The sequence below is a fragment of the Apiospora kogelbergensis genome (assembly GCF_038363985.1).
Source record: "Apiospora kogelbergensis strain CBS 113332 chromosome Unknown utg000009l_segment0_segment0, whole genome shotgun sequence".
NCBI classification, from domain to species: domain Eukaryota; kingdom Fungi; phylum Ascomycota; class Sordariomycetes; order Amphisphaeriales; family Apiosporaceae; genus Apiospora; species Apiospora kogelbergensis.
The window spans coordinates 2,137,058-2,165,046 of NW_027117426.1; the positions used below are offsets into that span (position 1 = coordinate 2,137,058).

At 53.0% G+C, this 27,989-nt stretch overlaps 10 protein-coding genes across 10 annotated transcripts; 4 read left to right on the forward strand and 6 right to left on the reverse strand.

The window, feature by feature from the left end:
* Positions 1-4,774: 4,774 nt before the first annotated feature.
* On the reverse strand, positions 4,775-5,685 carry PG998_013745 (t-SNARE; the record flags this gene model as incomplete). The annotated part of the gene is made up of 2 exons (XM_066880561.1): positions 4,775-5,143; positions 5,206-5,685. The coding sequence occupies 2 exons, from the start codon at positions 5,683-5,685 to the stop codon at positions 4,775-4,777; spliced, it is 849 nt and encodes a 282-aa protein (XP_066724700.1).
* A 43-nt stretch (positions 5,686-5,728) lies between these two features.
* Positions 5,729-5,929, reverse strand: PG998_013746 (uncharacterized protein; the record flags this gene model as incomplete). The annotated part of the gene is made up of 1 exon (XM_066880562.1): positions 5,729-5,929. One exon carries the CDS (start codon positions 5,927-5,929, stop codon positions 5,729-5,731), a length of 201 nt encoding a protein of 66 aa, XP_066724701.1.
* A 2,005-nt stretch (positions 5,930-7,934) lies between these two features.
* Positions 7,935-9,343, reverse strand: PG998_013747 (Brix-domain-containing protein; the record flags this gene model as incomplete). The annotated part of the gene is made up of 7 exons (XM_066880563.1): positions 7,935-8,056; positions 8,189-8,412; positions 8,484-8,518; positions 8,597-8,780; positions 8,844-8,905; positions 8,986-9,233; positions 9,319-9,343. The coding sequence occupies 7 exons, from the start codon at positions 9,341-9,343 to the stop codon at positions 7,935-7,937; spliced, it is 900 nt and encodes a 299-aa protein (XP_066724702.1).
* A 762-nt stretch (positions 9,344-10,105) lies between these two features.
* PG998_013748 (uncharacterized protein) lies at positions 10,106-13,471 on the forward strand (the record flags this gene model as incomplete). Its single annotated transcript, XM_066880564.1, is given in 3 exon segments — positions 10,106-10,410; positions 10,484-13,025; positions 13,043-13,471. 3 exon segments carry the CDS (start codon positions 10,106-10,108, stop codon positions 13,469-13,471), a joined length of 3,276 nt encoding a protein of 1,091 aa, XP_066724703.1.
* A 1,256-nt stretch (positions 13,472-14,727) lies between these two features.
* PG998_013749 (uncharacterized protein) lies at positions 14,728-16,127 on the forward strand (the record flags this gene model as incomplete). Its single annotated transcript, XM_066880565.1, has 2 exons — positions 14,728-15,279; positions 15,342-16,127. The coding sequence occupies 2 exons, from the start codon at positions 14,728-14,730 to the stop codon at positions 16,125-16,127; spliced, it is 1,338 nt and encodes a 445-aa protein (XP_066724704.1).
* A 1,025-nt stretch (positions 16,128-17,152) lies between these two features.
* On the reverse strand, positions 17,153-19,162 carry PG998_013750 (TOM (translocase of outer membrane) complex component; the record flags this gene model as incomplete). Its single annotated transcript, XM_066880566.1, has 3 exons — positions 17,153-17,397; positions 17,456-18,904; positions 18,970-19,162. The coding sequence occupies 3 exons, from the start codon at positions 19,160-19,162 to the stop codon at positions 17,153-17,155; spliced, it is 1,887 nt and encodes a 628-aa protein (XP_066724705.1).
* An 892-nt stretch (positions 19,163-20,054) lies between these two features.
* PG998_013751 (uncharacterized protein) lies at positions 20,055-20,897 on the forward strand (the record flags this gene model as incomplete). The annotated part of the gene is made up of 2 exons (XM_066880567.1): positions 20,055-20,779; positions 20,831-20,897. The coding sequence occupies 2 exons, from the start codon at positions 20,055-20,057 to the stop codon at positions 20,895-20,897; spliced, it is 792 nt and encodes a 263-aa protein (XP_066724706.1).
* A 385-nt stretch (positions 20,898-21,282) lies between these two features.
* PG998_013752 (acyl-coenzyme A:6-aminopenicillanic acid acyl-transferase-domain-containing protein) lies at positions 21,283-22,533 on the reverse strand (the record flags this gene model as incomplete). The annotated part of the gene is made up of 1 exon (XM_066880568.1): positions 21,283-22,533. One exon carries the CDS (start codon positions 22,531-22,533, stop codon positions 21,283-21,285), a length of 1,251 nt encoding a protein of 416 aa, XP_066724707.1.
* Positions 22,534-23,557: 1,024 nt separating this feature from the next.
* On the forward strand, positions 23,558-25,575 carry PG998_013753 (uncharacterized protein; the record flags this gene model as incomplete). The annotated part of the gene is made up of 4 exons (XM_066880569.1): positions 23,558-23,621; positions 23,680-24,003; positions 24,702-25,363; positions 25,402-25,575. 4 exons carry the CDS (start codon positions 23,558-23,560, stop codon positions 25,573-25,575), a joined length of 1,224 nt encoding a protein of 407 aa, XP_066724708.1.
* Positions 25,576-25,658: 83 nt separating this feature from the next.
* Positions 25,659-27,129, reverse strand: PG998_013754 (heterokaryon incompatibility protein-domain-containing protein; the record flags this gene model as incomplete). The annotated part of the gene is made up of 3 exons (XM_066880570.1): positions 25,659-25,712; positions 25,757-26,544; positions 27,006-27,129. 3 exons carry the CDS (start codon positions 27,127-27,129, stop codon positions 25,659-25,661), a joined length of 966 nt encoding a protein of 321 aa, XP_066724709.1.
* Positions 27,130-27,989: the final 860 nt, after the last annotated feature.

Genomic DNA, 27,989 nt, shown 5'->3' on the forward strand with positions numbered 1-27,989 from the left:
TTGGTATCGCGAGACCTAAGTATCCTGTGTCAAGACGCTGTATCGACGCTCAAGGCTATTCCCGGGACATAGGAGTGCTTACCTGTCACGACACTGCATAAACACGATATGGCATGTAATGCCAGCGTCGACTTGGAGATCAACATGGCGGCGGTGATATTGACTACCTGGTCCGACACGATCTGGGATAAAGGGAACGGAATACCACAGCGAGCGCCTGGCCCTATAAAAGTGAGCACTGCTCGAAAAAGAAATGAAACTGGGACAAGGTCAGAAGAGGTCGCAGACCGTAGAGGAAGAAGAGGTTAGCCTTGGTAGAAACATTGCGGTCCGTCTTTGCTTTTAAGCCAAGTCGGGCAATCCTTCAGCTTGGAGCTAATGGAGAAGAACCCCCATGACAGGTGCTAGGTGTCTTAGTATATCATTGTTTTGTTCACGGGGGGCCTCGTCGGATGTTGCGCTGATGGAGCCCATGTGGACTGCCGTTTGGGCTTTGGACTCGTCCAGCGGGTATTCTTACCAGCTTCTGGACTTTGGATGCTGTCAAGTGCGTGCTTCATCTCATGGAAATCTTGGCGTGCCCGGGGGCGCCTTTTATTGCGGCCTTTTATTGCGTGCATTTGGGTGATTTCCCGGCTAGATAGTCGAAAAGAGAGGCTCTCGATGCTACGTGTGGGGAGCAAATGCTCAGATGAAGTTTCGCGACCTGGGCGCCGTAGTTTGATCTTCGCCCGCGTACCCACCATGGCTGCAACATCGATCGCAATTAGACACTCTAGGGACCCGGCCGTCCGGCGCTCAGCTGCTCATATCACGAGTTTTCCTCACGATGCAGCGCTACGGAATCTAGACTCTACCTAGACTGTTTGCTTATTTGGTGAATGGGGTGAATGATACAAGTCCCACATGTCTGCCAGCTTATGGTATGTTGTCTTGGAGAGAAAATTCAATCACACGTCTGGGGCTGGCAGTGTCTCAGACGCCAATAGCAGCTAGTACCAGAAGTCATCTGGCCAAAGGAATTAACACCAACGTTTTGCAAGTTCGATATCGCCAGGCTCCATTGCGAATGTGACGTGTTCCCAATTGCCCGCCCGGACTGGAGCGTGGTGTCTGTCACTGGGCCGTCTAATGTGGTGGTGGTGGTGGTAACGGCCCGCCGAACAAATGGGATTGGCAAGTTATGCCGAAGCGGCAGAGCAACATTGAACAACAGCAAGGGGGCCTCCCCGGTCTGGAAACATCGCGCTGCCTCAGCTTGTGCGCGAGAACTACCGCCTAGGCAAGCGCCATGGTTCTGTCTGTCGGCCCTATCGCCATACTTCGCATCCTCCACCGGTCGTCGCCTCGACGGCACGGGCAGACCTGGGCCTGAGGGTGTGAGATTTAGGTAAAAATAAAGAAATAGAAATCGGCAAGGCTCCGATGGGTGTTTGAAGCAAGTGCCCGTAGCGGGGATCTTTCTATTCATAGACCCTTTTCTCTTCCGAGCCCTGCACACTGAGTGTCGCAGATGCCAAGGAGGGTGGAGATTGCAACCCATTTCGCCCATCCCAATCCAGCTTTTTCTCTGCTCGGCAATTCCCTGATTCGGTAGATCTAAGTGGGCATTCGTTTCTCGCACGTCTCGCCTCGACTTTCTGTCTTTCTCACTCTCTAGTCTCCCAGAATTATGGTCTCCTGCAGGATGATGGGCAGGCTTCGCCAAAGCTTGGCTGTAGATTCTCCCTGCCGCTCACTCACTAGCATCGGGAGTATGCGGGCCAGCACATGTGGTTTACTTTCCAAGTAAACGTTCCGAATCCCCGGGGGCCGGTCGCAATCGAATCTGCGATTGAATTCTTTTAGGATGTGCCGATCGACTAAAGGTTAGAGTAAGGACCGAGATCCCAGCAGAGCCTCAAATGGCTAGTAAGAAGCTAAGTGCAGAGCTGAAGCAATGAGCTATCACCAAGACCGCCCTTCGTTGAGTGCCATGTCTGTCGATCATTGCCATTTTGGGCCAGTAGCTTCCTCAGTTGCTCCCTTGTGTCATGCATGGCTCTGTCTGGTGTTTAATAGTGCCTGCCGATCATTGTATAGTTCTCTCTCGGATGTTTATTTGGTGACTGCCGATCCTGTGCGGTTCGTCTTAAGCATGTATACCCTGATACCTCACAGCAGACAGGCATATCCCAGAGCCGAAAGGCCGTCTCCCTCGAAGCTCATGACGTCAAGTAAGTTGACCATAGCCATGCGCCATGGGGGTTAGAGGGGGTTGAGGTGTTTTTTCCCCCATCCTTTCTTTTCTTTGGGACTTTTGCCCCATCCCGACAAACAGGGCTCCTAAACGCTGCTGAGACGGGGGCGATGGAGAAAGGTCTGCATGGTCTGCATGAGCAACCAAACCAATATTCAAACGCCCCTATGGTATGTATGTATGTACAGCACACATTGTGGACTGGCCGGCTCTCACTCGCCTACTCGCGCGGCGGCCATGGCACTGTTCACATGAGTTGGTTGTTCTTCGAACGGACAGCTTGCGTTGCGCGTTTTGCTCAACGGTACGGTGTCTCAATAAACACCCGCGAACCTACGACGACGGTCAGGCTGGCTAGCCTCGTTGCTGGCTGATGTCGTTGATGATTTCTTTTTCTTGTGGATAAAGAAGCCCTATGACGCTTGTCTACGATGTCTGGTTCTGCTGGGTCATGGTACCGTGAGGAAAACACTGCAGTGGACTCGCGATGCTGCATTTGCGTATATAGAACAAGCAGAATTCTGCGCGCAATTCCTCAATTTTTCCTCGGACATCCCCCGAGAGAGGCCCACAGATCAAGATGCTACCTACCTAAGTAGGCGGTGCCAGTTCTTTACTCGAGGATGAAGAGAGGTAGGAGGGGAAATCACTTGACTCGTCACTTGCATGGGCGGGCTCGCCATCCTGCCCTGCATGGACACTCAACCCACGACAACGAGCCTCGATACCAAGGTATCCATGACGAACTTCCAAGTAAGCTGTTCCCCGACGATGGGCATCTTTAGCCTAATAACTCTAAATATATGGTTAGTTGGGCAGCGCAGGCTCTCCTGTCAAGTCACATCCAGGTATGGATCTATGGCGCGGCTTTCATGTGTTTCACTGTGTGCAGAATATCGCAGGGGGGCATCTATTTGAAGGGTGAGGTTACCTCCAATAACACGGTCAAGCCTTGGTGGCTGCATGGTCGCAGTATACATGCCATGATGGGATAATAGTATGGAAGATTGGCCTTGCTGATCTATCTCCTCTCCAAGACCGACAAACTATACAACAAAGGAACCTGGGCACCGAGCTATCATATTTTCATCACAGTGATCGTTGCCATACCACAATCCCACGACTGTCGTGTTGATCCGCACTTTTCCTTCTGTCGCGCCCCTTTCTCACATACCTGGCTTGATGCGCTACCAGACGACCTTCCTTCTACAGCTCGGCGCTTGTAAATGGCCACTGACGCCAAAAAGAGGGAATGATGGGTGGTGAGTGAGCAGGCAGTTCACAGGCTCACACTTCCTTTCGCACGATAGATCGTTTGTACCCCATTGCACTCCGTTGAGAGAAGCCACCCACCGATCAAACTCGGCGGTGAACAGGAACGGTGGTGGCGATACATTAAAACCAAACCTTCCTTGGAGAGGGCAAAGACGAATACTGGTATATCAGTTGTCATAGCTACGGTCCGCCCAGACCTGTCAGTACCTGAGTCTTTATAACTGATAACTGATGGGTTTGATAACTGTTCCGATGGAGAGGACTTACAGATTCGCTCCCTTCGTTAACGATTGTATTGACCATTGCGGACGAGATACCAAACACGAGCAGAGATACCAACCAGTCCACTCTCGCAAACCCAGCCATGGCCTACGGCATCTCCGAACCTTCAATGCCTCTCCTAAAGTTGAACATCGCCCAACAGGGCTTTACAATGCCATTTGACATGTATTTCTCTTGACCGGGCTGGTGTAGCCTAGTGGTAGTATCATTAGTTTTGCTGGATCGCCCTTTACCCCCTTTGCCAATGTTTATGCCAGGGAGGCCGCAGTGTAGATTGATCTGTACTGTTTGCCACCCCAAGCAAGCACACTAGAGAGTGAAAGGTAATATATATAGTAATTCTACCTGTTAATCATTATCATCATTCATATCATCGAGTCTGATGTCTTTGCGTTCCTGATGATGGCCTAGTTTGTCTACGTTAGTAGTCGTCGACTATGAAAGAGTATGTACGTCTAGACGCCAGCGCAATAGCCACGCGATATTGAAGGACGGACACAAGAACCGCCTGATCCGGACTTCGGAGAGGGAGATTTGGTAAGATTCTGTAGTTGGAGGTCACAAACAGCAAACCACGCCACATTCGTTGTTGAAACCTTGGGGACATGAACAACTCTCAGGACTCTAACCCTTAAAACGCATCATAATGTAGCGCCATTATTATGTAGAAAGCATTATGATTGCCGCCGTTTGCCAGCTTTCAGCTTGGTAGAGGGCAATCCCATACAAAGAATAACCGCGCAATATTACAAGAACCCCTCCCACCTGACCCTCCAGCTCTTGTCAGTTTAGAAGCACAAAATAAAATACCGCCTGAATGCTGCTGCTGCTGTTTCAAGTAGTCAAACTGTCATACTCGGGCGTACCCGGGCCTCCTGATACCTCATGTTCGTCTCGGACTCGTCTCCCATTTTGTTCACTTAGAAGACTCAAACGTGAAACAAATCGTTCTATAACACCCACACCTCGATTCGCCGATTATGCTTGTTGTTGCTTTTTGCCGTTGAACGCTCCGGTCGAGAAACCCCATCCAAGGACGGCAGCGACGATGATGACGATGATAAGTATACAGATGAGCAGGCACCACCACTTCCACTTTCTTCGGTTGCGGGCGCTGTTTTGGGCCTTAACCACATGAGCGTTGCCTTCATCGATATGCTTGGACGTCTCCTCGGCATTGTACACAGCTGTCTGGACGGGGATCTCCTGCTGCTCAACGAGCACAGCCAGGTCCTGGAACATGGACGCCAGCTCAATCATAGTCTGCTCGATTCGTTGTAGTTCGTTGTGACGCGCTCGCACATTGCCCAGTACCGAGGTAGCTTGACCCGTACGGTTGCTACGGAGCTAGAGTGAGAGTTAGTTTATGCTGGTAGCATTTAGTTTTGGATGGTTCAGGTGGCACGTACAGCACTCTGGAAGACGCTCTCGTTGCCCCAGTCGGCATTAGCGGCCCTTTGCACATCTTCTTCCGAGGCCTCGGGGTTGACAATGCGGTATTGACGGGCGATTTGGTCGCGATAACGCTTGCTGAATGTGCTCTCCTCCTCCTGGTAGGCCTGCAGTTCTGACTGGAAGTTGTTCTTGATGGTGCTGACTTGGCTATCCTTCAACGACTTGCTGCTGTCTCTGGTGTTGGCGGCATCTTGGGCCAAGAACTTGAGCTGGTCGCGGATGCCCTGGATGAGGGCGCGGGTCGCGGTGGTTAAGCTATCGACGTTATGTTGCGACATGCCATTGTCGGCTTCGTCCAAGGCGCGCGCGTGCAGCGAAGCAATGTCGCGGACATTCTTCTGGAAAGTAGCGATCTCGTTGCGAAGCACGCCGACGCGCGACAGAAAATCGCTTTGGGAGAGTGTCGCCGGGGTCGATGTGTTTTTGCGTGCCATAGTTGTTCATCTCGTAACCCTGCAAGCAAGCAAGCGGTCATCATTAGCTACTGTCTTCTGGGGAGCCATGCCATTTCTCCTTTGCATCGTCTGAGGAGTATAGCGAACCGACGCATTGGCGCGCCATATTTGCCGTTGTGAAAAGGAAGGTGGTGTTTTGGGCTTGGCTTACCTGTTGCTGGCCATCATAGCCGTAACCCTGCTCGGCCGCCGGAGCGTTCGAGTAGGGGTTGTTGTAAGACATGACGGGCTAAAATTGATGCGTGAAGCGATTGCGATGGATGGGCCCCGTGCAATGCCGTAATTGTTGTTGATGGAAGAATTGAAGAATGAATGAATGGTCGCTGGCCTGTCGAACGAGTTTGGCCGGTGGTGTTGTTGTTAGTGGAGCGAAAAGCCCAATGCCAATCTCCCAGGCTGGTTCTTGCTTGAAGGGGCGGCGGATCCGGGGGGGTTGTTGGATTGGGCTTAGTAGCGTCGCAGTAACCCGTCAACCAGCGTCCTCCAGATTAAGTAAATTGGGATGATACAGGATTGAAGAGGGTCTGCTGGGAAAATGACGTCTTATTCTGCCCCGTGGTTTTCGCTCTCGCAATGCGACCAAAATCCAATCTGGGTAGCTATCTAGCTATGCGTCAATCTGAAACAGAACGGGTAGGTTTGGTCCAGGTGGGTAACAAAGAGACTGGCGACGGAAGCGAAGAAACAAGAAACGAAACGGAATGCTACAGACAGAAGTCGGGGGAGGGGGAGGTTCAAGATTATGATGGATTGATGAACGGCTGCTGCTTGCCTGTTATGAGGGAGCCTAGCCATGTACCTGGCCTAGTAAGTAATGCATGCAAGTACATACATACATACATACGCTGCGGCGTGGATTCGTGGATTCGTGGATTCGTGGAAGGCTTAGATGGATCCGATGGCAAAACTGCGCATCCCTGATGCGAACACCGCTCCATGTATGTATCTACATACATACTGGCTGCTGGCTCCAGGCTTCTCGGCGCCAATACACACGATTCCATTGATGGGCCAGTGGAGCAAGGAGAGAGACCTTAGACCTAAGAGGCCTTAGCCGAAAGCGAACTTTAGCTGCATGTGCTGCTCTCGGCGCAGCCACGCCAGTAACACGACCCCGTCAGATATCTAAAATAAGCACAGCCCGCTCATTCTACCACCGGTTTCAACGATCATTAGTGCTTCTTCAATGGCAGATCAACGAGCAAAGCCCTGCGCGTCAGCTCGAGGCTGTGTTGCTGCTTGTCGTCGCCTCTAGTATGACGGCACACATATTGATGGTGCCAATGCAGCCAGCAGCCAATGTCAACCGGTGCTCGTACGTGTAACTAGTTTTCTCCTATCTCCAGTCTTTCTGCCTCCAATGAGGTAGGTGGTAGGCTCTGGGCTCCAGCATCGAGTAAAACCCCATCGCCAATTACCCAGTGTCATTTGCTCCAAACATACCATGCGGCTGCTACGCGATTTGGACAGACAACCTACGAGAATCGTACGCCCGGAGTATTACGAGAACCACGGATGAATACCGTCCGTGACGACGCAATCCGCAGTGAAGTCGAGCACAGTCACATGGGATAAGCAGCATGGTGCCCAGAACTAATCAGCAGCAGGCATGAGCACGAATCTTCTGTTCACATTATGCATGTCTGGGTAGCCCGCCTTTTGTGATTCTTTTCCTTTTTCTCTCTCGAAAAGCTGATCTGTCTATTGTCTTTTTACCTCCTTTTCTTGTTGCCAACCACACTCCCTAGCATACGACGTGGTAGCCTAGCTGGCGATTGCCTCGCGCATTGTTGAATTGGTTCATGTTTTGGGGGCATTAACTGGCACGGAATACATGATTGCATGATTGCTACTGCTTTCTGAATGCTAGTAGAATAGGCTGTACCTGATGCTATTGGTGATGCCTGCCTATAAATTGCTCTCCTCTCTGATCTAAGGGCTTGTGCGATGGTTTTCTTCTTCGAGTCCATCCATCGCCCCAAAGACGAATCTCAGCACTAAGTCCAAAATGAGAAGTTTAATCTGCTCCCACATCGGCGCAGAAGTCGTGCGCTCCGTTGCTGGGCGTTACGCTGGTGCCCTCTTCACACCCCCTATTCATCTCTGCCATTCCCTTTTGCGGAGGTATGAGTGGTTTCGCCACGAAGTCCAGCACAGCCCAGTAAGCCATGTTTTTGTGTGAGCGGAAACGACCCAGATTGCTGTCCGAACCGGCAAGGTAGTTTCGCTCACAGGTAATCCTTCTTGCGGCCTGTTCGTGTATACTGGCTCAAATGCCACTCGACGTCCGCATCCTTATTGTCTAACAGCCCGTTGCGGATTTCGAAGATCCTCATTGTCATACGCGGCCCTTTGCATTGCCCAATATTAGCTATTGCTCTACACATTTGAAACGTGTTGAACGCGCGAGATCCAGAGAAATCTACAATCTCAAATACCAAAGGAAAGGGAAGGACAAAAAAATTCGTATCTCGATACTTACCGACTTCGCTCAGCTCTACACTATCGTATCCTGTCTTTACAAAGACATGGTGCCTGATCTCAATGGAGTCATTGATGTTCACAAATGTCACGACCCTTGATCCAAGCTTCGTTTGACTTGTCAAGGGTTCTCGTGGGGGGAACATATTCTTGAGCACCCTGCACACCCTGCGGCCCAATCTTGTCGAGAAACCCTCAAACAAGATATGCGGATAGCTTTCGCTCCTGTCAAAATATGAGCAAGCGGCTTCGTAGAGAGATATAATGTCGCACAACAATGCCGGAAGAAGACTTACACTGTACCGCGGATGCTACCTGGGATGTCGTGACGCTGTATGGTATCGCTTAATAGGCTACTCTTTTTCTCCCCCACCTGAGAGCGATGATATTCTGGAGGTTATATGCTTACCAACACGACGTTATGAAGACTGAAGCTCACGGTTGGACCGTGGGGAAGATGGCTTATAGTAAGAGCTGTGGGCACTCCACGCTTCTCGTGAAGCAAACATATATCCGTCAGACCGGCAGATTGCGTGCTGCGAACCAAGTCTGGGAGGATGACATTTCCTCTGTTAAGTCGTACGGCCGTAGGACTGCATATGGCGTTAGCTCTTCTTCTCCTCTTTGCAATGTCGAAATGTAAACTGGGGCCCTACAAGAGCAGCCGCATTTCTTTGGCAAAAGCTGAAAGTCGGGCGGACGGGTCGCGCGATGTGGTCTACCGAGATATTCGAGGTTAGCAGCCGCAGGGCGCGCGCCCACAGCTATGGACAGCAGCAAGTTAACCTGGCGACTTACGACCAAGATTCGAGGGTCAACAATGCCCTCCAACTGGCTGTACTCGTCGTCCAAGTCCAGTTCCTCGTCCAAGGTGCGGTCGGGGCGAGATTCATCGTATACGTAGTCCTTTCTTAACTGCTTATCCGCGGCAATAGTGGGATCCGACAAGGGCTTTCCGGTAGCGAGTGACGCCCGAAGCTTCGCACGCTTCTCGGATATTTCCGCATCTCGTAAGGTCAAGGCTTTGCGGTACAGATAATCGCGCCCTATAGACAGTTCTCTGTTAGCATTCGCCGTGCTCGAGAAGGTACCGACCCCCCGGACAGCCAAACAACGCGGGGGAACACGTACTTTGGCGGGCTTGTCGGCGAATCATGGCTGCGGCTGGGCACTGTCTGGGGAACCAAATACAGTCGAAGTGGTGTTGAGTGTTGGTGTTTGGGGTGGTACGAGAATCTATCTGAATGAATGTTTTGCGACAGTCTGTCTGGGGATGATGCAGACCCACTAAAAAGTTCAAGCCTGAGCCTTCCTTATCGACAATCAGTGAAGCAGCGAGCAGGCAGACCCACTACAGCCCACCTCAACCTCGCCGCACTTTTGGGGACGAGCCTTTGCTTTGGCTTGGGATTTGGATTTGGGGGGGACAATGAACCAATGTGGGCTTTTTCCCCAAGTCTAAAACTCACTCCATCGCTGACAACAAAATAACCACCATCAAAACCACTGCGAATGGGAGTTTCGTGCGCCAGGCAACCTCTTTTCTCTGCGACTGCGACGAGCGCTTCGATGATGTGACACACCTTACTTCCGCGTCCCTAACATCAACTTCCCGCATTCATCCGCCCACTTATCCCTTCCGTCGAGCCAGGCTTGGACTGAACTGAACCCAAGGGAAATCCAAATTATTGACTTAGTGAGTGGCATGCTCTCAACCCTCTCCCTTCTAACGAGCTTCGCAATTGCAATTTTTCTCTTGGCCTCAGGGACCTCGCCCCTTCTCCTTCTCTGTCTTGTTTCTATCGCCGCGCAAGCATGGCTTCTAATCTACATTCGCAGCGCAGCGTTCCGCCAAAAAGCTCGCAAGGCGAAGCCAAGCCAAGCTCCCACTTCTACCCCGGCCAGCTTTGCCGCGGCCATGGAGGGCGCTTTCACCCATGTCGGCAACCACCTAATCTCCGACTCTGCTGCCGCCATAAACGCTGGCGACGATGATCTTTCCACGATAGACCCCGGCGAGAGCTTGCTATATGGAAAGCTCGGTGGTCGCAACCCTACACGAGATGCGCGCCGTCGCACCGACGACGACGACAATGAGACTGAGGCTGCATTTGACGATGACGATAACGAGAGCATGACAAGCGCTGCCGTTGGCGCCATGAAGGGCCTCAACCTCAAGAACACCCCGGAGGAAGAGAAGAAACTGCCCGAGCATGCCTGCGCGTATGTATTTACCTTCCATGCTTATTGTTTCGCGTGACATAACATGACATGACACTTGCTAACTATTTCAAAGGTACTGCGGTATTCACGCTCCCGGCTCTGTTGTAAAGTGTCTTGCGTGTAGCAAGTGGTTTTGCAGTGCCCGCGGAAATGCCAGTTCGTCTCACATTGTCAACCACTTAGTCAGAGCTCGCCACAAAGAAGTCCAGCTTCACCCTCAGTCCACCCTCGGCGATACCATTCTCGAGTGCTACAACTGCGGCACAAAGAACGTATTCCTTCTCGGTTTTATCCCAGCCAAGTCCGACACCGTTGTCGTTCTCCTCTGCCGCCAGCCCTGCGGTGCCGCTCCATCGTCGAAGGATATGAGCTGGGATATTTCGAGATGGCAGCCTCTGATCGAAGATCGCGGGTTTCTCTCATGGCTCGTAGCCCCTCCCAGCGATACTGAGCAACTACGAGCTAGACACTTGACACCTCCCATGATTGCTAAACTCGAGGAAATGTGGAAGGACAACACCAACGCCACCGTGGCTGACCTCGAAAAGGCTGCTAGCGTTGACGACGAGCCTCATCCAGTGCTCCTGAAATACGAGGATCCTTATCAATATCAGAATATCTTCGGCCCGCTTGTCAAGATGGAATCCGACTACGACAAGAAGCTCAAGGAGGCGCAGTCTGAGGACGGTTTGGTCGTTCGCTGGGATATCGGTCTCAACTACAAGCACACGGCCAGCTTTACGTTTCCCAAGCTCGAGTCTGGTGATGTCAAGCTTGCTGTAGGCGACGAAATGCGCCTCAAATACAAGGGAGAGTTACGACCAGGCTGGGAAGGCGTAGGCTATGTGATCAAAATCCCGAACAGCCAGAACGACGAAGTCACCCTGGAATTACGCAAGACTGGCAACGACAAATCTGTACCGACTGAATGCACGCATAATTTCTCGGCCGACTACGTTTGGAAAGCGACTTCGTACGATCGTATGCAAGCCGCCATGAAGACGTTCGCCGTTGATGATATGAGCGTATCAGGTTACATCTTCCATAAGCTGTTGGGCCACGAAGTTGCCGTTGCTCCCATGAAGACCAACCTACCTAAGAAGTTCAGTGTCCCTGGCCTTCCCGAGTTGAACGGCAGCCAGATCAACGCCATCAAGAATGTCCTCTCCACGCCCCTCAGTCTAATCCAAGGCCCACCGGGAACCGGCAAAACGGTCACGTCCGCAACTATCATTTATCATCTCGCCAAGATGAACAACGGCCAAGTTCTAGTGTGTGCGCCTTCAAACGTGGCAGTTGACCAGCTCTGCGAGCGTATCAACCTCACCGGACTCAAAGTCGTCCGACTCACAGCCAAATCCCGCGAAGATGTGGAGTCATCGGTTAGCTTCCTGGCTCTGCACGAGCAGGTCCGCATGCTTGATAGCAACCCTGAGTTGATGAAGTTTACTCAACTCAAGAACGAGGCAAATGAACTTTCAAGTCAAGACGAGAAGAAGTTCAAGCAACTTACCAGAGCGGCCGAACGGGAAATCCTCAGCAACGCAGACGTCGTGTGCTGCACTTGCGTCGGTGCTGGAGATCCTCGACTGGCAAAGATGAAGTTCCGCAACGTTCTGATTGATGAATCGACCCAATCTGCCGAGCCGGAGTGTATGATCCCTCTGGTTTTGGGATGCAAGCAGGTTGTGCTGGTGGGAGATCACAAGCAGCTTGGACCTGTGATCATGAACAAGAAGGCCGCCAAGGCTGGTTTGAATCAATCGCTATTTGAGCGACTTGTCCGAATTGGTTTCACACCCATCCGACTGAACATTCAGTATCGTATGCACCCTTGCCTGTCCAAGTTCCCCTCCAACATGTTCTACGAAGGGTCTCTCCAGAATGGCGTTTCTGCGCCAAGTCGAATCCGCAAAGACGTTGATTTCCCGTGGCCCGTGGCCGAGTCTCCCATGATGTTTTGGTGCAATCTTGGAAACGAGGAGATTTCCGCGTCCGGAACATCGTACCTCAACCGAACGGAAGCCTCCAACGTCGAGAAGATCGTCACTCGCTTCTTCAAAGCTGGAGTCCGACCAGGAGACATTGGTGTGATTACCCCGTACGAAGGCCAGCGTAGCTATATTGTGAATACTATGCAGAACACGGGCACCTTCAAGAAGGAGTCCTACAAGGAAGTTGAAGTGGCTTCTGTCGACGCCTTCCAGGGCCGAGAGAAGGACTTCATTGTCTTGTCTTGTGTGCGCTCCAACGACAACCAGGGCATCGGTTTCCTATCTGACCCACGCCGTCTCAATGTTGCTCTTACTCGTGCCAAGTACGGATTGGTCATCATTGGAAACCCCAAGGTGTTGGCCAAACATGATCTCTGGCATCACCTGCTTGTGCATTTCAAGGAGCAGAAATGTCTGGTGGAAGGTCCTTTGACGAACCTGCAGACATCACTCATGCAGTTCGGACGGCCCAAGAACACTTTCCGCCAGAGACCTCACCAAATGTCCTACATCTCAAGTGGCAGTGGCTACCCCAATGGTGGGCGAAACGGCGGATTCAATGGCCCATCGCCGAGCCATGAGTTTGATTCAAGCTCGATGATGTCTTACATCCCCGATGACGTCTCGAGTCTTCACAGTTCGGCTCTGGGGGTGCTGGGATTGGCAACACGGCATTCCCGCCAATGTTTGCGCACTTCAACGCCGAGCAGTGGCCTGGTCTGCCCGGGTTCAACCCAGCCTCCGGTCGCGCAAGCGGCAAACGCGGTGGTCGTGGAACCGAGAGTGTTGCCGGTGAAAGCGTTGCGACTTCGGAGTACACCGACACGACTTCAAGTATCATCGGCGGCAAAGGCGTTGGCCAGGGCGGTGCCAGCCTTGGAGCTGGGTTGCCAGATGTGCTTCGGTCTCGGCCCGCGTCCTACACGCACTCGGATCGATTGAAACAGTACGTTGAGAGCTCCGGAGGCCGACCCAGTTACGCCAACGGCTTTGGACGTCGCTATGACGATGACGAGAAAAGCATCAGCACGGCTTTTGCCAGTCAGATTGGCGGTGGCTTTGATTGATTTGAATGTACAGTGACAGACTCTGCAATCATCATACTTACTCCACCAAGCGAGGCCGACATCAAGCCAACATGCCGGGCCGCATCTATCCAGCGTTCGTCGGTATTGCTTAGCACCCGATGCCAAACAGAATTGGAAATGGATATCTCATGATGGAGGGCCGGCGAAACCCCACAGCTCAAAGCCGCAGCACGGTCATATGGCGGATGCAAAAGGTGAAGGGATGTTAATACCTCGCCCATCAAGTATCAAAGGGCTCGGAAACCGGGGGTCCGCAATGCTTGCCCCCAGTTGAAGACGCCAAAAACTTGAGGGTGCCTTGAGGCAGCTTGCATTTAGTTGGGAGGCAGCTGGCAATTTACCATGAACTGCCCAGTTGAAGACGCGGGGCTATCAGTATTAGGCACCATTACTATGTGACAGTATGATTCCGCCTGTGGTCCTCGGGAGAGTCCTCCCAGGTCAAAAGACTCGTGGCAGTGGTTGATGAAGCGGGATATGCTTCAGGGGCATGATGACTCAGGCGGGTGCCGTGGCTCTTTTTGCTTCTGGCCTTCACGTGGCTGATTTGGTAGTTTACCAGTGAAGTGCGGTAGGCACTTGATTGCCTCCAGAGACGTTCGTTAATACACACACTCCTTTGCATGATATGAATTTGTGGACTTTGACTCTTGGGTAATGAATGAGCTGTACCCGACTGTTGGGTAAGCGTTGCGTTAGGGTAGGATAGGATAACGTGGGATAGGATAGGATAGGTTAGGCGGGTAAGCGGGGATGACCTCATACGCCGCTGAAACACATGGCACTTGTCTCCGAGAAATAAAAACAGTGCCTGCCTTGTTTCCGACAGCAGCTAAAAAAGAATAGCCTCGATGGAGCAATGAGACGCGCTGGATTTGCGCTCTGATCAGGGTCTGCTCAAGCCACCCACGATAACCGAGCCGATGGATCCCATGCTGTGCACGTCAGTCAGTCAGGTCAGTATCTTAGTATCCAATAGCCAACCCCCCGTTCGGGTCTCCTCCCGCTGCTAGCTTGATCGACCGAGTGGTGGTTGCTCAACATGGGCAGGCCGTCTAGACTCCCGTCCCCTACGACCACCACCTCGCTTGTCTCAGTTTCATACTTAGATGCCCAAACCCCCCAGCATTCCATCCTTGAAACCCGGGTCTCTCTACCTTGAAGACTTCTCTTTTGCCATCCAGCCCAGACCTTTACCCCTCTTTCGCCCGACTACCTAAGAGCAGGTTGCCAACATGTCTTCGCCAACCGAGCCACACGCGAAGGAGACCGCCGGTGCACTCGATGCTGAGGCAGGAACCACCAAAACCGAGTCGAACACCACAACAGAACAGCAGACAAGCCAACTCACCTCTCAACAATCTGAGAAGACAACAACTCCCGCGCCCGATGCTATCGCCGCTCCTGCACCGTTAGATACCACCGTCAAGCCATTCACCGAGACGACATCATCGCCGACGGCCACGACGCCCACCGCTGCAAGCCCTAACGTCGCCCCGACGGCGACACCGCCGACAAGTACGAACGGCACAAATGGCGCAGCCGCTCCCGCCGGCGGTCTTTCCGTAAAACCGACAAACCTCAAAGACGACGAGACCATCCCGCCGGACTTCCAAGGCGAGGTGCAGACCAACAATGATCTTCCCACCCAGGCGACCCTGAAGAAGTTAGAAAACCATACAGTACTGGACGCCAGCCGGAAATCGCACACATTCAAGAGCCTGTACTCGGGCCCCAATGTAGCACGCCGGGTGCTGCTCATTTTCGTGCGCCACTTCTTTTGCGGTGTAAGTCACGCTTGTCCATGCGAACGGGGGCAATTGAAGCTAAGATGATCTCTCTTGAACAGAACTGCCAGGAGTATCTGCGCATGCTGTCCGCCGCCATCACGCCAGAGGCCCTCCTGGCCTTGCCAGTGCCAACCTTCATTGCCGTGATTGGCTGTGGCGCGCCGGAACTTATCAACTCGTATATCTCGGAAACTAACTGTCCTTACCCTGTCTATGCCGACCCCACCAAGCTTCTCTATAACGAGCTTGGCATGGTCCGGACTCTGGCCATGGGCAGCCGGCCGGCCTACATGCAAAATAAATCCGTCGCCCAGACCGTCATGTCCGGCATTGTGCAGGGGCTGAAGCAGGTCAAGTCGGGCCTCGTGCTCAAGATGGGCGACCAGCGCCAAGTCGGCGGCGAGTTCCTGTTCGAGCCCGCGTCGCTGTCCCTGGACTCGCCCATCCCCACCCCGTCGGACGAGGAGAAGACGATCGACCTGGACGAGAAGATGGGACCGAACGACAACGACGAGAAGTCGGAGGAGAAGAAGGTGACCTGGTGCCACCGCATGCGCACGACGCGCGACCACGTCGAGATCCCCGAGCTGATGGAGGTGCTGGGGCTCGACGGCGACGGCGCCCCCAAGCAGAGCGCCAAGAGGCGGTACGAGAGCGCCCTCAAGGCCCGCAAGGGCACCGGCGTCAGCATGGCGAGCCAGATGAGCCGGGCCAGTATGGACGCCAAGGCGGCGAGCCAGATGAGCCGGACGAGCGTGGACGCCAGGGCGGCAGGGCGGAGCAGCGTCGGGAGCTCCCTAGGGGAGCCTACGGCTACGACTGCTGCGACGGGTGCGGCGGCATAGAAGGATGGATGAATAATACACGACATATTCGAGTGCCCGGCCACCAATTACAACCTACTACTACTACTACTGTATTCACGATAAACGAGCAAAAGCATGCATGCATGCCACGGGTATCGGGAGGGGGGGCTGATTACTGGTGGAATTGAACATCTAAAGGGGAAACAGTACAAAGAAGCTCAGTACTTGTGTGCGTCCTGAATCCAGAGGCAGAACATAGCGATACGGGCAGCTGGGGTTGGGTTACGATTGTTTTTTCTCAATAGCATTGCAAGATTCTTTTGATCCTATGATACCTCAATATGATATCCTCTTTTGACGTTAAACCCCCCTCTACATGTCGTTAGACTTTACTGCATGAATGAATGCGCCGTTCATCTCTACAATCACGTCCCAAGCTTGAGCCACGGTAATCGTACAAAGCGGAGAGCCGACATACAGATAGGAGTTGAGGAAGTGATTACGTACGATACGGGGTAGTGTGTTTTTTGTTATATACAATACAACCAATGGATTCATACTTTTGGGTGGTACAAACCCCCCATCCCCCCCCAGTTTGCTTTCCCTTTCCCCCTTTCCCGTTCCCTTTCTTTTCCTATCGTCTGCTGTCATTTGTACGACTTCTTTTTTCTTCTCCTGGCCTCATCAATCATACCGGTCTGGTGCTTTAGAAAAACGTCCCTCATCACTCACACTCCGGAGCCAAACCCGTCCTTTCCGCCTCATACGTACAACAACGCAAAGAATTGTTTGACGGACGAAAGAACAGGTCAGCCCAGGGCGCGACCAGTGCCAGGAGAAAACTACCAGGCAAAGCAAACACGGTGCGCCTGCTTCCTGAAGAAAAAATATACATACACTACATTTGCTCGTAGGCAACGAGTTCACCAAGCCGGATCCTGAAACACTTGTGTGACTAGAACCGAGGCGGGAAGAAGGCTCATAGCCCGCTATTAAAACACGCACTTTGTGGCATGGCAATTCCATGCACTTGCGCCGAGGCTGCTAACATTTGAAAAAGACCTTTAGCGACCACCAGGGAAGCCAGAACCACCCATGCCTTGCAGCTTGTTTGCCAGTTGAGGGTACTTCTCCTGGACTTGTAATTGGGTTCGGGTAGCTTCGGCATATGAGAGGGCGTTGACAATCTCGCCAGGGGTCCTGGCCAGCTCGGCAGCACGCTCGAAGTACTTCAGGGCATCAGTGACCTTGCCTTGCTGGAGAAGGAGCTGGGCCATAGTCGCGACAGCAATATCACACTCGGGATCAACTGATCGAACGGGTTAGCAAGAGGGAAAAGGGGCTGGATTCACAGGGGTAAAGCTTACTAATCAGTGCCTTCTCGCAAAGCTTCTCGGCCTCGGAGAACTCGGACTTCTGCTGGAATAGAGCCAGGGCCTTGTTGATAAGGGGCAGCACGTTCATGGCCATTGGCTTGGTTTGCTTCTCCATCTCCATAGCAGTGTCGAATTTCTGGATGGCTTCGTCGTGCTTGCCCTGGTCAAGGAGCAATTCGCCGTAGTAGTTGTAGACATCGGGCACCTTCTCGAAGTTCTTAATGCATCGGCGGAAAGTGGCCATTGAGGAGGCTATGGAGCCCATCTTGTACTGAGTCACACCAAGCTGGATGTGGGAGAAGATGAAGGCAGGATCGAGGTCGATCGACTTCTGATAGTCCTTGGCCGCCTCCTGGAATTCGCTGTGGATGAACAAGAGCTGGGCGCGGTGGTAGTAGATATCCGGATCTTGGTCGTTCTGCTGAACCGCCTTATCCAGATCGTCCGTAGCCTTGTCCCGGGCACCCTGCTCAAGGTGCATACTGGCACGCTTGACGTAACTTTGTGTCATGGACGGGTCAAGCTCGATGCTCTTGTCCATGTCAGCCAATGCCTCAGCTGTCAGTCCGCGCAGGGTTCGGAAAGTGCCACGCAAGTTGTAGGCGAGAGCCTCGTAAGGCTTCAGGTCGCCAAGCTCGAGAGCCTTCTCAAAGGCGAGGGCGGCCTCTTCGTAGCCTTCATGTGTCTTTCTCTCCATAGCCCTCAAACCGATTTGCAGCTGGCCCTTGCCGCTCTCGGGCTCCAGCTCCTCTTCGTCCTCCAAGCCGACAGGGCGGTCCTTCACACGGAAGCTCTGAATGTAGTTGGAGACAAAGGTGGGGCTGGGCAGTTTCGACGGGTTCTTCGACTTGATGATTTCCTCGGCCTTTTGCTCGGCCACCTTCTTCAGCAACCTCTCGACGGCATTGGCGCTCGACTCGTTCTTGAACTCGTCGATGATGCAACTGGCGGTGAAGTCAAGCAGGGCGTCGCTGTACGACTCGAGGTGCTCGTAGGCGTTGGCACGTCGGTTCAGAGCCTTGACGTAATCCGGGTCCAGGTTGATGGCGGCCGTGGTATCCTCGACAACCTTGTCCCATACGCTCAGAGCGTTGTAGCAAGCAGCGCGGTTGGAGTAGAAGATGGGATCGGGCTTGCAAAGGATAGCCTGCGAGTACAGCTCGATGGCTTTGTTGTAGTCCTTGCCGCCGTAGGCCTTGTTGCCAGAGGCCTTGAGCTGTTGCGAGTATTCCTTGCGCTGCTCGGCGGTTAGGCTCTCAACCATGTCTTCCGTAATGACGGGCAGCTCATCGGCGCCCTCCACAGTGGCCGGCTTGGGTTGCTTTGAGGAGGCATCTGCAGGTTGCGACTCGGGCTTCTTTTCGCCGTCGGTTTGGCGCTCCTGCTCCTTTTTTTCCGGCGCTCCTTCTTGGACAGCTTGGGTTGTGTCGATTTGGGCTTCTTTTGGATATGGTTAGTTGGGCGTTCGTCCTGGCGAATAGACGGAAAGGCTGGCGAGAAGATACTCACAGAGTCATTGCTGAGATAGTAAACAACACCGGCGCTCGTCACGACAAGAGTGGCTCCGGCGATTGTGTAGACGAGGGTTTTGTTCTCCGAGGCCCAGTTAGTGATGCGCTCCCATACTGAAGGCTCGGAAATGGGGATAGCGATTCGAGTGGCCGGAGGCGGCACGGGGGCAGCTGATGCGCCAGACATGGTGGAAAGAGGAGGAGAAGGGAGTGCTGAGGCGGACGGCGATGGTCAAATCAATGATATCAAGTACAGACTGGGGGAAGTCAGGCGTGGGCCCTCTTGGGTTGCGATAACAGATGGAGGGGATTGTCGAGCGGAGGCCGGAGGGGTCGAATTGAGGGTATAGGATTGAATTGGAGGCGCTGGCGTGTTGGTCTGGAGTCTTGGGGATTCGATTCAGTCCGGGTCGGAAGCGGCAGGACCGTGTGTAGGGCGAGGCAGTCAATTTGGTCGATGATGCTGTTTTGCAGGAGCAAGCATTAAAAGTGCATTGAACACGAAAAATTATTAGCGTGACATTTCCTTGGAGGTGCTGTCATGGGCAGGAGCTCTGTCCCGCTGCCGGGCAGCTTTTGGTCGCTCTCAGCTGGCCGGGCTGGCTGGGCTGGCTGGTTTTTTGGTTTTCGCTGCCGGCTCCGCCACTCAGACCACGTCTCGCACCCAGCTTGTAGGCCTTTTAGTGGACACACGCCACGCTCCCAGGCTCTCCAGGCGGCTTTAAGTGGTAGCCATTCCATCATACGACCAACTGGCGACCCTGTCCGGCCAATCACCTCCCGAACCGACGCACCCGGGTGGGGGGTTCCAATCGCCCCGAAGCCCGCCCGCCGAGCACTTTTCATCTCATCTCGTCGATGTATGCATGCATGTAAGTGAGCGAGATAAGACGGGCTTACGGGGTTTGCGTAGCACAAACATAAGCTGCAGCAAGGCAGACGGCATATCTCTATATATATATATATATATATATATATATATATATATATATATATAACTATACATATATGCAGATATCCTACCGAGGGCTGACGTTCTTTATCTGACCCGGGTCCTGCCTCCTGACACTGCACGTAAGATGGCCGATTTCACGCTCTTCACCACTTTGCGCTATGACCCCGCTTTGCTTGCGGTGCCTGAACAGGGGTTCACCAACCTGGGTTGGAACCAGAGACCATCTCCCTTCTACATATTGGACTACCACAGAGATCGGATGCTGCAGGCAGCGACTCATTGGCGCTGGGCAGCTGCTGTCAGGCTCATCTCGGGACCAGAGGGCCTGAAAAGGCTCGAGCAATATCTGGATACTGCTGCAAGCTCCTTCAGCAATGCCCCGCACCGAGTCAAGGTGACGCTAAGTCGTGACGGCCAGCTGGCTCACGAGGCTGCACCAATTGCCAATGTTCCGCCACGGAATCTTTTCCCTGTTGCTTTGCCAAGCCCTCCCGGCGCGGATGCTCAAGGTGCTCATGCCGGTCACGGCGACAAGGCAGCCACCAGAGGAGCCGAGTGGCAGGTTCTTGTCGACAGCAAGTCCACAGAGGGCAGCGAGTATACTCACTTCAAGACGACGAGACGTCTCGTGTACGACGATGCACGGAGTCGTGCCGAGCTCAGGCCGACGGATACGAAAGAAGTTCTCCTCGTCAACGCTCAGAATGGCCAAGTTATGGAGGCCAGTCTGACCACGCCGTATTTCTGGCGGCACGGGAAGTGGGTGACGCCCCCTATCCCGACAAATTTCGTTCCGGGCGAGGGGAGCGGAGGAAACTGTGGAACTTCCAGGCGCTGGGCATTGGAGAGGTATGGGTTGTCCTTACTGAAGGTCTCCTTCTCGTTCTAACTGCTTGCTAGACGCTTGGCCATTGAAGAGCCTATTCCTGCAACGAGTCTCGTGGACGGGGGAAGAGTGTTGGCTTAGTAACGGTGCCCGGGGTTTTATGCCCGGGCGTGTCACACTAACGAATTTGTTGAAGAAATGAGCATGGGTATTGGTTTCACCCGACCTGTTGCAAGCTCTTACCACCCCCCTTTCCGCCATATGAGATGGCCGAGACGGCCATTTGGGAGCGCTGGGATAGCATGCTCCTGGACGGTCGGTTCAATCCCCAGGAAATGAATCAGACTTTCATGTTGGTTATGCGAAAAGAAAATCGCTATGATTGCTGTAAATGGAAGGTTTGTATGTGCCAGCTACATAACTCATAGCTAACAGTTATCTGCCTCATGAAATCTAATCCCCATAATTTGGGTGACATATCATATCAACAGAACGCTCGATTAGCCGAGTAAACAGCTATTACCCCCTAGAATGATAACGTCGTTGTCCCGGTTAACTCCGTCGGCCTACCAAATGTAACCTGGGCAAGCCTCTCGGTCAGGTTCATCACGATGGTGAATAGAGTCTCCGTCTTCACTTGCGGCAGACTCTGTCGCCTATTGATGGACGCTGGGTAGCCTTGCTCATCCTTGAGAACCTCGAACAGCGACTCCGTACTCGGCGCCACCCCCTTTTGGCCTCCCCTGCCGGCCGTGAGCTCCTTGACTCGTGCCAGTCGCGACGGTGAATCGATTAGCCATAGGGAGTCTTCGATATCATGTTCTTCTGGCTTCAAAAGCAGCAGATGGTTCGTGTGGTGCACTCTCCCCACCTCATCCATGTCCAGTTCCCGGATCCATCGGCTCGTACATTCCAGTCCAACGCCGCCCGTCTTCGCATCCGCCACGAGCAAGTGCCCACACCCCGCGAAGCCTGTCTGCTTGAGGGCCCGCACCGCCTCGTCGCGCGAGCTGCACTCAAGCACCCGCCGTAGCGCGAGGTGTACGGGAAGTTGGTCGCGGTTGACACCACGGCACCGCAGCGCGTTAAGACAGACGCCCACGCCAGCCGAGTTAAGACCCGTCTTGGCGAGGAGACCGGCCTCGGTCACAGTGGCGATCTTGGGGAGCTCCGGCGAGGCGTGGCTGATGTATAGGGCCACGAGGTTGGCACGCTGGCCCGGCATCCAGTCCCAGTTCTGGGCTAAGTAGGAGGAGGATGCCTCCTTTGGCAGGAACGTTGGCTGATCATCATGATCACCAGTGAACCAGCTCAGACTGGTGCAGCCGTCACTCTCTGGCATCTCAACGCTGGAGGTGGTCTCGCCAGTGGAGGTCGAAGAGTCGGTGAAAAGACCGAACGTGATCTCGGTCCGCACATTGAGGGCCAGGATATCGAGGAAGTCGACTCCGCTACCCTCGGCGATGCCGCGGATTTCCTCGAGGTGACGCGGCGCGAGGCGTGTAAGGGACGTGACATAGCGATCCGCCTCGGCCCGGACGGCGGGCCAGTCCAGGTTGCACGTCTCCTGGAACTGACGCCGGTAGAAGGCAATGGAGCCTAGGACCTGGGTGCGGCCCTGCTGGCCGTATGCCAGGCCTATCTGTTTTACGGATGCGTTAAATATCCATTGCTGGTGCTCTACGTCAAGCAGTGGTTGTCCACTGCTAAGCCTATGATTGGAGCGTGGGCTGTCACGCACCTCGTGAGGGGTTCCGGAGCAACGGATCTCGAGCATTTTGGCGTTCTCTTTTCCTTTTGAAAGCAGGCTAACAGAGGTATCAGCGTCGGTATGAGAATTATATTGCCCCCGTATGAGAGGATGTCAATACTGGGGGAGGGTTCCGTTTTCTGCCACTTCCCAGCAGGTAGAGCTGGGTGTTGAATTCCGATCAAATCCGGGCTGCCAAGCGGTGGTGCTCCGAACCGAACCCCGCCCTTTCTCCGCATCACGAACAGCAGCATCGCAAGCACGTGTTCAGTCCCGTTAGACTGCGGCGACCCCAAGGTTACTACGAGGTGGCCTTGGGCTCGAAGAGCGCCCATGGACAAGTCTAGATCACCTTCCGTCTCATCAAGGCTCCGTGTTAGAAGTGACAGATATTGAGACTGGTCGCTGGGGTCATTGCGCACTCCGACTCCTGATATATCGGATACAAGATGTGTTTAGCTTTTGAGGACGTGGCAATACGACTACGGGCGGGCCTTTGCTAGATGCGACTCGTCCCAAGATGAACAGACTGTTTCGAAACGGTGCCGCCGCTTGCGAGAAGCCTAATCCAACTACACTTTTACCCCTACCTACGACTGCATCGCCTGATTGTTCGTGCAATGTATCAACTGCCTTCAACCAACTTTCATCTACGTCTCCAACTACAAAACCTTTCAAAGTTATGGATTTCTGGGACTATTTGCTATGATGAATCTGAACAACGGGCTGCTTCAGTGTATCAGGACTGATTTCGGCTTCAATTCGCTGAACAGCAACGTTTCAAGTGGCGTCTCGCAGGTCGCAAGATGAAAACAGACATTGGCTGTCCAGACTGCCAAATCTCGGAATGCTCTCATAATAAGAGAAGTCCCGCCATAGTGTTGATTTGTTTCTTCGGCCCCTTATAAGTTGTTCTTCCACTGCTGGGCCTGCTCTTTGTATTGATGCCCATCTAGCTTCTGTGATCGCAACATAATCAATACAATGAGGAATCTTCTAATTATTACTCTACTCCCTTTCCTCTCACCTTGTCTGGTAGTAGCACTACAAGATGGTGCGAAGCCAAGGAGTGTCAGTGGCGCCGACCAGCATCTCCCATCGTTCCAGTCCCGGGGGTTCATGGAAAGATAGCATACATATGTGGAGATTCGGTGCCATGTTCTACTCTATCAGATGGAGCAGCGAATCCCCAAAAGCAGAAGCATCGCCGGCAAAACCCTCCGCCACCTCCGCTATCTCCACCTGTCGGACCCCAAGCTCAAGCGCCGCCGCCGCCGCCGCCTCCTCCTCCTCCTCCTCTACCTCTACCACCACCCCCGTTACCACCACCACCGCCACCTCCTCCGTTGCCAGCAAGCCCGGCCCCACCAGCTCCTCAGTCTGCACAGCTACCCGCCGGAGCCGTATTTTTCCCCAATGCGGCCCTTGCCGACGCAATGGCAAACAATGGGCTCGGGACCGCCTACTGCCCCTGCTCTACAGATCTATCCCGCGGCGGTACCAGCATCCTGAGCTCGGGCTACTCGTCGTCAGACATCATTATATTAGCGGGGGCATCGTTATTTGGAGCCTGGGTAGGCGGCGCGACAGCGGCTGTGGTTTTGGGCCTGCTCTTGCGACGGCGTTTGGTTTATTAAGCAGTCGGAGAACTGGATTGATGGAGAAGCTCCCTGACTCAGACTGTCATGTTTCTCCGTGGTGTCATTTCATCGCCCACAACGTTCGCTTCCATGCTTGCATAGTAGAGCATGCAAGTACATGTAATCACTAATTGCCATGGCCTAATCGCTGTAGCTCAGATTCGTTTCTTTGGGAAATACCGGGTGTCGTGCATTCTTCTACTCTTAAAACAAGTCATTCGCAACTTCCCTCTCGCTGTTTGGCGGTTCTAGATTATCTCACAACATCAAAGAAGTGTTCTGTAGTTCAACTAAGACCAAAGTGAAGAAGACCAATTCTCCAAGCTCAAACAAGCGTTGGCCGGTGACTCATCCCGCTCAGAAAGTAGCTATTTTCCAGGCAGCTACGTCCGCCCATTTGATCTGGTAAACAACTGGTGAGCAACTAACTTGTGGGCAACTTCTTTGCAAACATTGTTTCGAGCTTTTAATGCAGCGTCTACACTGGAATTGCCCACCGCTAGTTTTCTCTCTCTCTCTCTCTTCATTCATTTTGTTCACACTTGGGCTGTGCAGACATGGCACTTCAAGCTGGCAGTGCCTGGGACAATGCAGCTCTAGAGAGCTTGACAGAGCAACAATACACCACTGGCCGCGTCCCCCGTTACGGAAACACCAACCCCGAGATTATGAACGTACCGTTCTGGTCTGCCATGGTTGCTTCACAAAACTATCCGTATGGCGCATATTGCGTTCTCGAGAAGTTGAACACCTTTCCCAACTACAACAGCACAGGAGACTTCCTCGACACAATGAGTGAGGAGGATTTGATCAAGGCGGAAGAGGAGAAGCAGCTGGTGGCGCCAGGGCCTTATCATCGTTACCGGAGACCCACCTGGACCTTCGCCGAACGCTTCGGCCAGACCAGGACAGAGCTCCCGGACGGCCGTGTCGTCTTCATCGCCGGCGAGCACGAAGATTTTTACGACCCGGACTTCCACATCTATAACGATGTTTGCGTCTTCGACGACGACAGCAACGCCTCAGACCTTGGCGGCGCCACCACAATCTACGGCTACCCGCGTGAGGTATTCCCGCCTACCGACTTCCACACCGCGACGCTGGTGACGGGCACACCCAACATCTACGTCATCGGCAACACAGGAAACCCCGACCAACGGCGCCCAGGCGAGACCCCCGTTTTCCGTCTCGACACCCGTGACTTTTCTATGCATGCGGTGGAGACGTCGGGGAGAAACCGGGCTGGATCAGCAAGCACACTGCCTATCTCGTGGAGGAGGGGACCGCCATCCGGGTTGTGGGGAATAAGAACAAGTATCGAAAGTCGATGGTTTGGGTGGAGGACGCGGAGAAGAAGAATGCCTTGGTCGATTTTGAAGGAGAGTATCTTCTGCATTTGGAGACGGGCCGGTGGTCTAAGCTGTCGTAATGCCGAGTATGATTGTTTATTTTACGAGCAGGCAAGGTGGCATGGGATTTTTACACATCTCAGTGGTCCTCTCACTCCCGTAGCTACACAATAACGAAAGAGCGAATTTTTTCAGCTCCCCAGAAATACTCATACATCTTCTCGTGAACGTAGCATTCTCCCACCAAAGTGAACCACTCACCCCGGGGCCGCCTCGTAGATAACAAACCATGTCGCCCGGCTGCGCCCATTCTGGACAGATACCGACTCTTCCCAACCTGGAAGTCCGGAATAAGGCCCGCTCCTGTTTTATCTTGTCCGCAAGCGCCATGTGCTCGGCGGTAATGTTGGGGCCAGACTCGTCATCATAGGGCGGGATGAATTGTTGAGTAGGCATAGATGAGCTTCTGAAGATATCAGGAGGGGGCTTTTCCATAAAGTAGTGCCAGACCGGGTGGCCAGGTTCGAAGTCGTCCAACTTCAGCGAAAGACCGGCGGTTTGGAGATCCAGATACTGCCGTACCAGCCAGTGGTTTGTCCACGTCAGGCTGGATGGATGCGTACCCCATTTGAGGACGTCCTGGAATGCGGTGATCGAGTCCCCCAGTCTTATTTCTGGGTCGCTCCGGGCTCTAATACCACGCGAGATCATCATAAAACCATGCATGTTCTTTAGGAAGGCAGAGATGTCGGGTTTCAGCCGTAGCGGCGCTTGGTCTGGTTTGTACACATCTGCCAGCCATATGTCCGTGCGGACCTCTTCGATTCTATTCAGACAGAAACCATACACTTTCAGGACTCGCAAGCCTGTTCTCAAGTCGAGAATGAGGTCGCTCGAAACCCATCGCTGGATGTTGTAGATCGGGCTTCGTCCAGGCCTCGTCTTACCGAGGATCCTGCTGGTGGCCGGTTCACGCCAGTCGGGAACCCAGGAAGGCAGGCCATTCAACGTTGACCCCCGCTGCACATGGCATAGAATGCCAAGGGTACCTGTCTCGTGTATGATTCGTTTTGCGGTGACGCAATACAGTACTTCAACGTCGATGGTGTAGTCTGTATTGATACTGACTTTCCTCTCACACTCTTATCACGCGGGTCTGTTGCTGTCAGATGTCTTGTACTTGGCAGTAGTTTTCCAAGACCGCCTTCCCAACGCCGTGTCGTCGGGCCAAGGGATTCTAGTAGGAAACCATATTATTGGCATTGTGAAGATCCATATGAGCTCCGGGCAAATCTGTTGACTCTTTCAGTCAGCCTGCTTGTCAAAGTGGTCCCTGATATACATTTAAGAAAGGAAAGGATGGCTAGGGGCTGCATACCACGCCGCTCTCGTAGGAAGTAGCACATCATCCTCATAGTTTCCCAGTCCATTTCGTGCCCCCCACAACGCAGCTTTAAACTTTTCGAGCAGCTTGCCTCTTGGATGACCCAAGATCTTGTAAACCACGAACTGCTCAGGAGACGGGCAATCTCAGAGCGCTCGTTTTGCCCGAGCACAGGCTTTCTCGGTCGTGGCCTTCTCGCATGCTTTTTTATATCGAGCAGGCCCCTCTCATACTCAGCAATCGAGCGCATGGTTGCCCAAGCTTGACGTGCTGAGGGTTGCGATGGGCCAAGCCATACAATGACACCTACTGCGGCCGTGTAGATGTTTCTCATCAATGTAACTTGATACGAACGCTCTCGGACATCATCTTGGTTGATGCAAATTGCGTCAACTCATACCAACCGAACCTTTGTTGGTAATCTGAGTTCCCGGAGGACATCGATGACATTCGATGTCACAGCTAAATCTGCCCCCTCACATGTTATGGTGCGGTCACGCACGCCCGTACCCCAGACGTAGGAAAGTGCCACAAATGCTGGCGCAGAAGACACGGGATAGGCTCTCAGTAGGATTCGAAGGTCCAAGTGCACTCCAGATGGCTGTAACTCGATGATCCGTATAGTCTCCGGGGTAGACAGACGTTGATAGGTATACGTGGCCATCTCGTATGGCGTTTGGTGGTTAAACACCCACCTCTGTAGCTAATCAAATAATAACATGGAAATAGTCAACAGGAATAGAAATGAGAATAGAGAAGAGCGAGGTTCACTCAACTGATTTGGTTGTGCGGGGATTCAGCCGCACATACAGATGCTTGGCATTAAGTAATTTGATGTTTAATAGTCAGCCATCATCTCCAAAGCTGCAATGTGGCGCGCGTGGTAATCATGTAATATAATCACGTGATAGCCTGATCTACGACCGTTGTGGTAATGGTGGTATCTTTGTGTCTGGCGATACATACTATAGCATTGAAAAAGTAGAGCGAAAGGTAATTATTCAATAGCTCTTATTATGAATAGTTTGAGCATTACTCATATAGACTATTCTATTGACTTCTAATATCAAATTAGGAGATAAATTACAGTTAGAAAAGATAAGAAAAGGT